General features: G+C 40.0%; 1 protein-coding gene across 4 annotated transcripts in view; it reads left to right on the top strand.

Annotated features, from left to right (window-relative positions):
* QKI (QKI, KH domain containing RNA binding) overlaps positions 1–14,213 on the top strand; it is a 1,466,119-nt gene that overhangs the window by 307,262 nt on the left and 1,144,644 nt on the right. For all 4 annotated transcript variants that reach the window (XM_044068030.1, XM_044068032.1, XM_044068031.1 and 1 more), the window contains exon 2: positions 4,117–4,259. In XM_044068030.1, the coding sequence (XP_043923965.1) occupies positions 4,117–4,259 (143 nt within the window). The remainder of the gene's footprint in view (positions 1–4,116; positions 4,260–14,213) is intronic.

Raw genomic sequence — 14,213 nt, 5'->3', positions numbered from 1 at the left:
GTACATACTTTTTCTGAGCATTACAACCTCCAGTCCAGGGCGGGTTTTGCTTCTGCGGTTTTGCAAGGTTTTGTGACCGCTCCCTCTGTTTCTCCTCCAGCCACCCTTTCTTAGCTTTGGGACTCAACCCTACAGTCATGACTGCAGCAGTGAACCACGAAGGACATAGTACAGGTGTGTGTACTCTTACCGTAAATGTAGATGTTGGAGTGTGTTTACTGTTGCAGTTTGTGTTACCCACCCTCCTATCCCCTCTTTTGTTTTTTCTTTGAGTATTGTCTGTTATGAGGTATTTTGGCTGAGGAAATGGAGTCAGCTGAGGTCTTTGTACCTTCCGGCGAATTGACATCAGGATAAAAGCGACCTCAGCTGACGCCCGATCCAGACTTTGGGATTCTGGCCGATCGGGGGCTGCTGCTGGCAGGAAGAACCCTACAGTCATGACTGCAACAGTGAACACACTCGAACATCTACATTTATGGTAAGAGTATACAATTGTACTTTGTAGAATCTGTTCAAGGAATTACATTCTTAAAATAATTTGTCAGTAATTCTGCAATTTGTCAGCATTTAATGATGAAGGTGATAGGGCATCTGTGCTTCCAGATTTCAAAAGTTTATTTGTTGCAATACTTTTTGGGTTCTCTATTGTTGAGGTGATTGCAGGTTTAGAAAAGCCTTACTTGTTTGATTTCTTACAAGAATTATTTTATATCTTCAGTTACTGGCCTAAGTTAGCATGAGATTTTTGTGTACTTTTCCATGTTCTGTCCATTTTCTTTTATTTGGTGTGTTAACTCATACATGGTGGGTTGTGACTTGTTTCAAAGTCTGAATTATTTAAGTGCTGCTGAAAGAGAGTGGTTCGGATATGAGTTAGTGTTTTTGTTAGTAAGGGTTACAGGACTTTATCACACGGTGAACATGTTTTTTTTGTTTTTTTTGCAGTGGAACTTTTAACTCAGCGGTTGTGATACCCAGCCATCAGTGTGGGTCACAGCCACAAACAACATATAGTCACAAAACTCCCCAGCTGTGTCTGGTGGCCCATATATTTTCTGAAAAGTTCAAGTGAATATATCAAATCCAGTATGTAGAAGAGCACCTCGGATTTTGCAGGTTACAACCAGTTTACCGAGTTACTCATTGGCTCTAAATATACTTATGTAGTTACATACCAGAACTGTTAACGCTACAGTTTCATTTAGACTGTATTAAAACTTGATGCAAGGTCAGGGAGACTAGTACAGAGAAAATATTTTATAATGATCAATGCTGCCCCACCCACCCCCCAAAAGGCAAGCAGTTGAAAATGTCTGCCATTTTTCTCTTCTGATTATTATCAGACCACACATTGTGGTGGATTTGTGTGCAGCTACATGCACTTTTACTACAATTAAATGTTTAGCACTTATTTTTCTTATTTACTTAGTGTAGCTAGATGTCGCTGAGAATTCTTTTCACTATTTTCCCCCTGTATTTGGGCACACTTGCTTTTGGCATGCACAGTTTTATCTTCAGGCCCATCATGTTTTACAAGGGGAAAAAATCCTAGCAGTCAGTATACTGCCAAACTGTCACAGATCTTGCCCTATGCATCTAGGACTACCTTTTATGCAAATTGGATAGTAGGTGCAGAACATTATACTAGGATCTAGAAGTTCACATAGCTGTTATGTATACTACTTTGTGTCTGTAATTTACAGCATGTGAAGCTGTGTATGTTGACATTTTAACAAAATATTAATTTTGAAATATTGTGATTTCAGAATTTTCCTTGCCCTCAGATTCTGTAAGCATATTTGCAGAGACGTTTGTGTTGCAGATTGCATTGGTCAGTAAGTGCCTGTAAAGTTTTTTGTACAGATTTATTCTGGTAGTGTTAGCCTCTTTTGTTGACAGAGGTTATAGTGCTAGAGAAGTGGAATTTGAGAAAGGAGACCAAATATCTTAGGGTCGACTGAGACCATTTTTCTCACAACAGAATCACGAGGAGTTTGGCAGTAAGAGAGCTGTGAAGCCAAATGTTTCAGTTTCAGTGTTTTATACAGCTGATACTGACAGGATATGTGATAGCATTAGGAAGAATTGGTCTATATTAAAGTCCCATGATAAGATCAGAGATACAGTAGAAGACAAACCTAGACTTCCTTGTAAACATAAAACGTTTCTTAAAAGGATGCTGTGCAAATTGGAAGACATATAGGAAAGCTGAAAGGGGCACAGTAGGCACCTTTCCATGATGGTCTTGCAATTTTTGTAACTATATGAAGAGTAATGCATATTTCAGGAATCCTAATACAAATTTTGTGTATAGATTTGATTTTGATCTTGAAGCTAACTGCTTTACTAGAAATGTAGTGCATCTTGCACAGTGCTTAACATGCAGTTTCTTCTATGTTGCTAAGACTAGTAGATCTTTGAGGGAACTCATGCGTGAACTTGTTAATGACTTTTGTAAGTTAGATGAGAGAAATGCACTTGCAAAATATGTTAAAGAAATGGGTAATATGCACAGTTTTAGTTTTATGGTGTTTTGATTCACTTGCAGATGATCCAAGCCTGGAAGATATCAATGTCATGGTACAGCAAAAAGAACTTAAATGGATTGTTAGGTTTCAGGCCGATAAAGGTTGCAGCTTGAGTACTAGTGTTCCTTTAAGGTCTGTTTATAATATCATGTGATTTGTTTAAATGAATGATGCATTTAGTTACATCATTTCCTCTGCTGCTACATTGTTTCTATCGTATATTAGGTAGGATGTGAAACTAATCATATGATTTTTGAATGATTTTAACAGTATTTAATGGAATGGAGTTGAATGATGTTTTTATGGTCTGAAGAAGCGCCATTTAGCTGGTTGAAAGTGCTTAAAAGTCTTTGCTGTGTTTACTTCGTTTTATTGCTTTAGATTTTGTTAAAGCTTAAAAATATATTTTTTAGTAGTAATAGCATGCCATTAATGAAATCTTCAGTAGTATAATAATGTATGATGCGTTTGTACAAGTGTGACTGGGTTATGGGTAACTGCAGAACTTTTTTTCTCCAGAATTGTTAACAGAAGTAATACTCTCTAAGGTGTTGAGTATTACTGACATTGTATTGCATCTCATGTTTGCAGCATTCTTTCTGTACCGAGTACACTAGTGCTTCAGTAGTTCAGGCTTATACATTGTCAACTATTGATATGCACTGACCTCTGCATCACATTTTGTTCCTGTTGTGATCAGCCAGTTAATGTAATGTATTTCAGTTTCTGATTCCGTTTTCGGTGCATGCTTGACAGTTTGCTTACCAGTTCATTCATGCTTCTTCATTATACAAGGTGCAGCACAAGCCTCGTTTAACAACAGCCTTGCTGAATCGACATCATAGGGTTACCAGGGCAACAAAAGCCTGTGAATCCTTGAGGTTAGAAGGAATTACTATGAAAGGCTGTACAAGTAAGCACAACGTAGCTGTTGAAAAATGCTCAGCTGCTCTCACTGACTGATAAGTAAAACAATGGCTTGGATTTTAAACAAGAAGCCATCTTCCTTTTCCCTTGAATGTGAATGTGCTCACACACACACCCATACCTGTTCATGTGTTAATATTACTTTCACTAGGAACAGCTGCTGGAACTTAAGCTCTCTGATTTGGTTGTTTTACTGTTCTGGGATTACCTGCTCTGCATATTTTTGCTGGAACACCTAACACAGCTTGTACTGCTGTAATCTACCTGGGTCATTAACTGGACCATGGGCTGCGAGCTGCGTACACTGTTTATATGTAATAAGGAGTCTCTGCTGCTGTTACCACAACTGTTAATTTGTGATTTAAGCACTGAAAATGCACATCAGTGATTGCATACCACTTCACCAGAACAAACAGTCTAGAATATGTATTGATAATGTATATATTAAAAAGAATATGTATTTTCAGCATATGAGGTGTACATTGGTATGTTTAACAACTACATTTTGCCGATAACTATGAAATACATGCATGTGAAAGTTGTAGACCATGGGAGGTGAATCATTATGTGCATTAATAAGTTTTTTGTACATATCTTGTGTTTTCTTGTATGAAGAAATGCTGTTTTGACAGACACATTTCCTTTTCTTGCCTTTCAGAAATCAGTAGAGTACGGAAGGACATGTATAATGACACATTAAATGGCAGTACAGAAAAGAGAAGTGCTGAATTGCCAGACGCAGCAGGACCTATTGTACAGCTGCAAGAAAAACTATATGTGCCTGTAAAAGAATATCCAGATGTAAGCAACCATTTCAGTAAATGTACCAATCTAAGTATGTCATTTGTTTTAATCCATATCTGATCTGAAAGGGACTACAGTGCTTCAAGTGTGTTTGTTTCAAGGCTGCTAGTCTTTTCTTTAGCCAGTGTTAGTCTTGATTTCTGTTTAAGTTAAGAACTTTTTACCAATTCATACCAGCTTGTGGCAAAGACTTTTAGATGAAGTTGATTAGACTCATTAATTTTTTTTCTGAAGTTAATTGTTATGTTGCATGTAGATGGAGACTTCATGTGTTAAATGGGGACTCTCCTGTCATCCATCATGAGTTCTTAGTTTTGGTTTGGCTTGATGTGCAGAGACTGCTTGAAACTTCAGCTTTTTAAAGTGAACATGGATCTTCATCAGCACTTCATTGCAGGAGTCCCAGAAAATGAGTGGGGTTAGATCAGGTGGTGCACTGTTCCTTGTACTGATCTCCTGTCCATCTCTGCCTGTACATTAATCGATTGTACTGTCCACCTCTGATCTCCTGTCCTCTTTATCCTAATACTTCTACAAGTGAAATTCTATATTCTGTTTTAACTATTCATCAGTCTTGCCTAAACTTCCCGAAAGATAATCCCACGGTGCCTTGCACAACCTTTAATTCCAAATTTAAACTATGAATTGGAGACTGCAGAGATGTGACACCCCCCCCCAAAAAAGAAAGAAAATAGATATTATACCATGACCCCCCCAAAACATGCACGCTGATTGGCCAGCGTGCACATTGTAAATAGAGTTATAGTAATGGAAAAAGGTCCGGTCGCCCGGACTTTTTTCCATTAGTATAACTCTACTTTTAAAACACTGTCTCGCTATGTTAAATGGGTTTAACATTGCCATGCTAAACCCATTTAACATAGCGAGACAGGTTTTAAAAAAAAAAGCAACGGAGAAAGCAAGATCTCCGTTGCTGTTTCGCTATGTTAAATGGGTTTAACATAGCGAGACAGTTTTAAAATAAGCAACGGACATCTCCGTTGCTTATTTTAAAACTGTGTCGCTATGTTAAACCCATTTAACATAGCAAAAACAGTAAAAAGCAACGGAGATCTTGCTTTCTCCGTTGCTTTTGCCCACAGCTCTGATGTACTGCGCAGGCGCGCAGTACATCAGAACTGCTGTGGATGCCAGACATCTACGGAAGGGCAGTAAACAGGCATTATACTATGCCATTATTTAAGAAAAGTAATAGTTTATTTTCTTAAATAATGTCATGGTATAATAGCAATAACCCACTTCTGGGTGTGGGTAATGCTGTATTTACCCACGGTTGGCTTTGTTTGGTCCCTCGAGCTTCGCCCTCGGGACCAAACCATGCCAACCGTGGGTAAATCCAGCATTACCCACACCCAGGCGTGGGTTATTGCTATATTAACATTTTTATCATGTATTAAACAGCCTGGGCCTGTACTGTTCCCTTGGCCTTCTGTGATGTTTTCCATAGAGTTTATTGAAAATGATTAAGCATGACCATATGGAGTTTGGAAACTTCATGACAAATATCAGGAGTTGTGAAATAAGTGGAAAAATACTAAAGATGATTTGAATTGGGGAAGCAATGATGTGAAAGACCTTAGGAAACGTAAAAGGGTGAAGTAGAACGTGACGAAGAATGCGAAGTCAGAAGATATGTGTGGATTATGGGGATAGCTGTCCAAAGACTGTTGGCTATAGGAGTTCAAAATGGAGTTATGAGATGTGGAACTAGGATGAATAGATTACGTTCTAGGACTTGTTTAGTGGTTATTGTATGTGTTAAAGCCACATTGAAGTGTAAGGCCTTGAAAAAGAGAAGACTGTTACAAGCTGTGTAATGGTCAAGAATTGACAATTTTACATGAGTTTGCTAGATGAGTGAGGATCGGTGTCTGCGAGTGATTCATAAAAATATGAGAAGTTAAGTGAGGATTATGAAGAAATGATCTGCATAATGTGGTATATTTAGAAAGTTGTGTGGAGTTGGTGCATAACAAGAAATGGGATCAAAAACTGCTGAAAGATTTGAAGTGAAGTGGTGCAAAATATTTCTCTGCCCTTTAACCATCCTTTTTTGTACCACCATATTTCTTCAAATCTTTCAGCAGTTGGTAGCACTTGAGATAAGAGCTATGGAATATTTATTATCCATTTAAGCTACCACCAACACAGTCACATGGAACTGTACAACCTATGGAATGCAGCCCCCCCCCCCCCCACACACACACACACACACATACACTAGCATTTAAGGAATTTGTAATATGCTTTAATTCAGGCACCATTACAAATGTCATGATGTACAAGAATTGGTGCTGGAAGTCAGAATTTATTTCAAGGACAGGTTCATAATTAATAAGCACACAAATGCAAGAACGTAGTGCAGCTGTAACTGTAGCAGACAGACTACATTTCAAATTCTGTCTTTGAAAGATGATGGGTTATACTTATTAGGTTATACTTTTTTTTTTTTTTTGTCTTCAATAATTTGTCTGACATTTTTTGTTAATGAACTTGGTCTAGCTTTGCCACATTGCATTGTTATTTCAAGCTGAAGAGCACAAATGCATTGTGAACTGAAATCTTCTGTGTCTGATTCGGATCAGCTGAATTTGCTGTTTTAGTTCTAAAGGCAGTGAAATTAAAACTGTTTTCAAAATGTTTAAAACTGGAAAACTGTCCACTTCCTAATTCTTGTTAGTATTAGTTGGCTTAATAATGCAGTTTGTGTTTTTTTTTGTTTCTTTGTTTAGTTGGGTATTTTTTGACACTGAGTTACATATCAGTATCTTATGATTAATGTTGCATTGGTGTACCCAGAAAGATGCTGTGTGACTGTAGATTATCCAGTCTATATACTTCTGCGTAAATGTTTTCGTGCTTTGTTAGATGAATTATTAGTTCTGTACAATGTTTTCCTTTAGTAACAACCCTGCTGTTTATTAGTTGCCCTGTTCTCCTTGGTTCATTTCAGTTTGTGTTACAGTCCCTTATACCAGTTTGAACCCAGGGTAGATCCTTCAGTCACAGAGGTCATCCTTTGATTTGTATTTCTACTACAGCAGGACTTTATTCAGTTGCATATCTTATTTCCTTTTATCGCATTCCTGTTTTGTTCTGACTTATTAGTTCTGCAACACTGAAGGGGGCAACACACAACCTTTCTGAATTGTATACATAATGGAGGGTTAGATATGTGTCTCACTTATCCTGCCTTGCTTTCCCATATTCATCAAGGTGGGTAGATGTGCAGTAATTACTCCCTATAGAAGTGATTGAGGAGGCAGAGGGCAGTCATTGCAGCATGTTTTTCCACACGTTTGCATACAAATCTCAGATGCTGGTATTTCTCTCAAACCAGTGAAGAAAGCCAGGTTAGAGGAATGCCGTTTTTTCCCCTCCTTTTAAATTGAATGTATGTAATTGTTACTTTTAAAATGGCCTGTAAAAAGAGGCAAAACAGTAGCATTATTGATCTATCAGATGATAATTCAACCCTAACTTTTGAATGTTTTTTGTGACCACCAGATCCTGTGGGGAATGGTATGTGTTTGTCAAACAACCCTTCTCATTAAAATACTAAGTCTCTACTAAAAGTCTCACCACTACCACAGATGTCAGACTTGGTACCAAATGTTGCTTGCTTTTGAAACTTCAAAAGTGCCTTTCATTAATTGGAATGATTACCATGTAATGTATTTTGTGTGACCATCCTGTTGACTGGAGAAACCAATGTCTCTTTTCCTGCACATTTATACTTATTTGGTCTGGCCTTCAAAAAAAAAAATCCTTGGCCCTCTGAATTTCTTTGTGGTGGCATTTGTAAAGTGAGTATAGCTGATATATACCTATGCTGGGGTCTGCATGAGCTAGTAAAGCAGGAATGCTGAAGTTCTGATTTTGAGGACAGTAGGTTTGTTTTGAATAGTCTCTCAATGAATAAATTAAACTGAAAACTGTAGTACGTTATAGTAACCCTTGATAATAAGGGATATGGAGAAACTGTCTATTCCTTGTAAGTGTTACAGTGAGATGGTTTTGACAATTGAATGTTTATTTTAACTCTGCACGTTTTATAATCTGGTAAGTGATCTGTTTTCAGACATGAACTGACCCACAAGGGCCACGTTAAATTCAGTGTATAAAAGACAGTTTATAGTAACTGAGTACTATGAGGGGACCCACAAAGACACTGGAGGAATGTGCAGAATCCACCCAGATGTTGAGCAGAGGTCCATACTGAAACTTGGACTCTGAGAGAAGGTGATCTGAGTCGCAGTGCTGTCCACGCTTTACAGCAAAAAAAAAGCTGAATGAAAAGCGCAAACTAAAAACAGTACGCTAGGAAAGATGGTGTACAGTTAGAGGTGTAACATGAAAGATACAAAAATAAATGCAAGCTTACAGGGATTGAGTGGAAACTTGAACTTAACATAGACAAATACTGGTTTGTCAAAAATGAAAAATATGAGAACAAAGGAAAATAAATGCATTAATTTGCTAGGGAGTATTAAGAGAGACAACAGGCCTTCCACTTTCATTAGGTTGATAACAGAAATATTACCACCTTGACATTAATTTTTAGTTACTGCAGATGCCATCTAAAATCAGATGTTTGGTGAAAATGGAAGATTCCTTAATCTCCAAGCAAGAGACTTTTTTTTTGGGGGGGGGGGGTAAGGGTTTAAGAGTGGAATAGATAGATCTATGCTTTTTGTTAACAAATGTGAACAAAATATGCATCACCAAGAGTAATTGGTGAACTTGACCGTATTTGTTGTAGATACTGATCTGTAAGTTGACTTGCTGACTAATTTATTATTGTTTGCAGATCACAGCAGTAAATCATTTTAGCAAAGGTGCTGTTTTGTGCTCTAGAAGCAGAATGTGAGAGTTGCTTCAGTTTCATGTATTGTTGTTACAAACTTTAGAGAAGTGGATGGGTGAAGTGTGGAGATGTAACCCAGTGTAAATAGATGGTAATAAATGTGATGAAGACAGAGCTGGCTGTCTCGTACATGGAAATAAACATTTTCTCAAGCTTATTAGAAGGTAAAGAAATATTGTTAATGACAACAAAACTGAGTGCATTATGGGATGTCCTGTTGCAGTATTATTTACCAATGGGCTATCACTGCTGATGTCTGGCCAGGGTACGAAAGCTTTACCTTCCCGAGATCGTAAATCTGATGTCTGGCCTCATTTCATAATATCGCCACCAGCCCAAATGCAGGTCACATATCCATCAGACTGATTGCCATTTGGTCGTTAGTACCACTGCTTTGAAATAACAGGTAAGTGGCCATTGGGGAATCTTTATCTTTTTAGCTGTCTTACTTTACTGGTATTAGATGTTAGCTAGGTGGGCAAGTGTTGTAGGCAAATCTCGTACAGAAGCTTGAGTACCCAGTCCTTTTTTGCTTAGTAGCAGAACACAACTACAAGGCCTGTTCCATTTCTAGCTAAGTCCTCAGTCCCATTTGTCCTTGCTCAAAACTTTTCTGGAGACCCGGTGTTTGAAGTGCTTGGCCCATTCCATGATAGCGGATCCCACTTCCCCAGATGTACATTCCCCCATTAAGAAAAAGCTTATACAGCCTAGGACTGAGACTCGGTAAACTCTTTCCGATTCTGCTGGAGTCCGGTATGGTGTTGGGGGTGGGGGGGGCATTATGACTGAGGAGTCAATAGAGAATGATGAACAGTGACAGTGAATTATCATCTCTGTTCTGACAGTATCCCTCAGATACTCTTTAGGGAAGAGGTCCCTGGAAAACTAAGTGTAGTACATCAGGGATCTGAACCACCGCGCTTGGTTTGGGTAGACGTCACATGAAAAAAGAAATGGCAAACAACTAAGCATGTATCTTCATCTTCTCCTCTTCTTCCCAGTAGGGAGAAGGAATGGGTAGAGTTTTCTGAAGGTCTGCTCAAGACTTTCTTCCCAGTCCCCTCCACCCAATCCTGAAAAGACTGCCGTGGTTTCATCTTCCTCTGAAGATGAGGAGGTTTCTGATTCTGACCATTCCCTGACCTAATCCTCAAGTCTAGTCTCCTGGCCAAGTCCTTTCTGATGAAAGACTCTCTCATCTGACTCTGCTGTGGAAGAACCTTCTTTTAGAGAGAGAATTTTAAACAGGACGAAGCATTTTGAGTGCAAGTTTAGGTAGATCACAGATGTCCAGAAAAGATAATGTAACCCCTTGGAAGTGGTCACTCTAGCCACACCTCCCCAGTTCCTTCACTTCTTGAGCCTTTTTTAAACACCTTTCAGTCCACTTCAGCTGCCTCAGACTTTCCGCCTCCTGTCCCCACAAAGGCCAGACAGACCTTTAAGGTCCTTGATGATATTAAGATGCTCTTCATAGTCAGTATTGGAGTACAGATTCTTGGGTCTTCCTGCAATAAAAGAAGCCCATGACCAGGCAGATTGAAGCCCATGACCAGACAGATTTCCAGAGTCATTATATCATCACTAGCTGTCAAATGTCTAAAGACTGGTGTCTGGACGTTGGGGTATAAGAAGGGCAACTACTGTTGCCCTCTTCAATTCTTTCTAGCCGTGCATTTTGATATGCTTCACATGTGCTCTCTACAGTCGTAGTCCGTTGGTCAGCTCATCCTTCCAGAGAACCACCACCTTCCTGTCAGATAAGTACCTTGTTGAAGAAATTTCCCTAATTATTTAATGGTCAGAAAAGTCAACAATTGCTTGAAGTGTGGGAAGCAAATCCCACATAAAGATTTTTACTTGTTTTATCTTTTCTGCTTGGAGGCTCAGCATAACATTTCTAACTGCCTGACTCTGCAAACTTCTGTTCAAAAACCCTAACATGTAGGGCCAAGGTACTAGTCACCCACATGGAGTCATCCTCTTTGGCTTCTTTGGTGGTGTCAAAATCCACTGCAACCACAGGGATTCAACATACTCTGCATCTGCTAGTGTTATTCCAAAAAAGGAAAGACAAAGAACAAGGGCCCTGACATTACCAAAAAAGCACCAGCTATAGATAATAAGTCAGCCAATGACCAGTGTGAAGTGCCTTTGCAGCCCCCTAGTCTGGCAACTCCTAGACCCAAACCCTCTGGTGCGAGCCCTTGGATGGCTGCCTCAGTTTCTGTCCTACCTAAGAATGCTGCCATGGCAGGCATGGTTGGGTTTGAGGTCACTCTGCAGGCCTCTCTTTCCATTGTTCACAGTGTGGGTCTCGGGACACTACCACTCTTCCTCGACTACTGAAGCTACAAGTCGCAGTCATACGACCACATCCTTCAGTCACCTTAAAGTGGACACCTAAACCAAAGCAAACCACTTATTTTTCTTCACTACCATGTCTGACCATTCTCAGACTGAAGCTCAGGACCTTCTTAAAATAGCACAGTAATTTATAGCTTTCATGAATTAGAGCGCGACATCTCATGCTTCCACCTCTGAGGCCTTCCCATCTAATATGAGTAGAGAAGTAGCATTTCAGGAAGAGGAAGATTCCTCTAGCTCTGAGGATGAGGAGGGGTTGTCTTATGGCCACTTGCCATGTCAAACTTAATCAAACTCAGAGGACACCCTCTCTTCTGCCTTCCCAGACTCCCCCCCCCCCCTTCAGCACATTTGCTTGAGGGATTATCTGCATAGAATGAAGGAGGCTTTCAATTGGGAAAGTAAGCAGTAAACTCAGGCCCAGATCCACTTCAGGGAACCACTAAGCTTGCCTTCATCCACTGGTTACTTCTCTTGTACATGGTGTAGTGGATGATTTTGAAGCCATTGTATTATACCCTGATTCTCTACCCTCTGCTTCTAGGAGGACTGACAGGTTTTGCATAGTATTAAATCTCAGAAGCAACTCTACAAAAAATAAATTAATTAATAAATAAAGCTGACACTTTTGTAGTCTCCTCTGAATCCACAAAAGTTTTAACTAAAGGACCAACAAGACATCTCCTGCCTAATGACAAAGAAAGCAGATTATTATATTTGGGAAGAAAGCTTAGACCTCTGCTACCCTGGCAATGAGAGCTTTGAATTGTCAGTTCTGTATGCTACAGTACCTTGGATCTCTTCAGGACAAAATTCTAGTTAAGGTAGACTCTGTTGCAGATGGAACCTTATCTAAGGCAATCCAGGAAAATAGCGAGAGAAGGTTTACAAGTCTCCAGGCACTCCTTAAAATGTGGCTATGATGCCTTAGTCAAAAGTTCTGCAATCCACAGATTGCATGGCTCAGAGCCCAGTCCCCTGTTAGATCAGGTAAAGGCTGAACTACTTGGTGCTTCATTAGACAAGGAGTTTCTTTTTGGTCCTCCAACTGAACAGGTTTTTGAGAAACTTGGTAGAAAAGCAAATTCAAACTGTAAAACAATTTACCTCTGTCCGACCCCAAGGCACAATAGGAATTAGCCTTCTAAACCTTGGCTTTTTCCACCTAGACAAGACTAGATAAGGGGTGGCCTCCCTGTGTCAAAAAGACCAAGAGAGTCTAGAAGATGGCAACCAGAACAATCGTACAGGGAAGGGGGCTTCAAAAAGCCTACACAGTACAGAGAAAAACAGTGATTGTGTTCTGTCCCACCCTCCCCTGCAAGCTTCTGGCAGGAAAACTCTCTCTTCTTAAACCCATGGAAATCCATCACCAGGGATCAGCGGGTCCTCAACATCCTAGAGAAGGGGTACTATATTTATTTGAGAGAAACAGGAAACTTCTTGAGCAATCCAGAGCCACCAAAAGAACAACAAAGCCTCTTAACCACCGAGCCCCAGGGAGATGCATCACCAAGGATCCATCCAACTAGCCTCTCCAGGACAACAGGGAAAGGCTTCTACTCGGGGATATTTCTGGTTCTAAAAAAAAGAGGGCAGTTGGAGGCCCAATTTAGACCTCTCAAAGCTAAACAGGTTCCTGAACGTCCCAGAATTCAAAATGCTTACATTGCAAAAATTGTCTGTGATCTCCCATAATGCATCTGTGGTCACTCTAGACCTAAACTCTTGCCTCCAGGTTCATGTAGCAGGCAGCCAAAGAAAGTACATATAATTTGTAGCAACAGGTTCCCACTTACAGCTTTATCATTTGGGCTATCTACTGAGTTTTCACAAAATGTCTACCTCCTCTGATAGCACAGTGCAGACCCCACATGCCTTACAGATCACCATAGACTGCTTTCAGGAGGAAGGTCTCACCTTGTATCCTTGAAAATCCCAAACTGTTCCTCAAACAAGGATCTTCTTGCCGGGAGCCTTCATAGATTCAGTTCAAATGAGTCTTTCTTCCTCAAGACAAGATTGCTTTCTTGACAAGCCGTCTGACTGGTGTGCTTCCAAAGCACCTCATCACTGCAAGAGAATTTCTGGGGATACTGAGATATGTGGCAGCCTGCATTCTCATGATCTCATTTGCAATGTTACACATGAGGAAACTCCAATGATTCCTGAAAAATGTTTGGGAGCAGCATTTCCAACCATTAGAAACCCTACTGCCTTTCCTTCCTTTCCTGTAAAATGAACTTCTGTGGTGGAAGAACACCATACAGAGGAACCCATGGAGGTGTATTTCACTTTGCCAGAAGCAGACAAGACCACCACAGACAAAATCTGTAGAGAGGAAATCAGTTGTTTCACAGAGGGTCATTAAGACATAGCTTGGGGAGCCCACTTAAGTTCCCTGAAAATGCAGGGTATAGCAGTCTACCTAGCCATAAAAGCTTTCAACAATGCTTAAGCCCAGGGACCCTGCAGATCTCTACAGTCAACACCACAGTGATGTGATACATAAACAAGGGGGAACTTTGTCTTGCCGTCTGTGCAGCCTTTCCAGGAAAATTTGGATACTGTCTCAAGAAATAGGGCTGACCATCGTAGCTTCTTATATTCCAAGTCAGAGCAGTACCCTGGCAAATTCTCTAAGCAGAAACCCTCTAGATACCAACACATGGATGCTGAAGAGAGAGTCTTCC

This window comes from Protopterus annectens, chromosome 1.part0, assembly GCF_019279795.1.
Source record: "Protopterus annectens isolate FY-2018-M chromosome 1.part0, PAN1.0, whole genome shotgun sequence".
Lineage (NCBI taxonomy): Eukaryota > Metazoa > Chordata > Ceratodontiformes > Protopteridae > Protopterus > Protopterus annectens.
The sequence above is the reverse complement of the archived record's forward strand: the minus strand, read 5'-3'. Positions and strand labels throughout refer to the sequence as shown.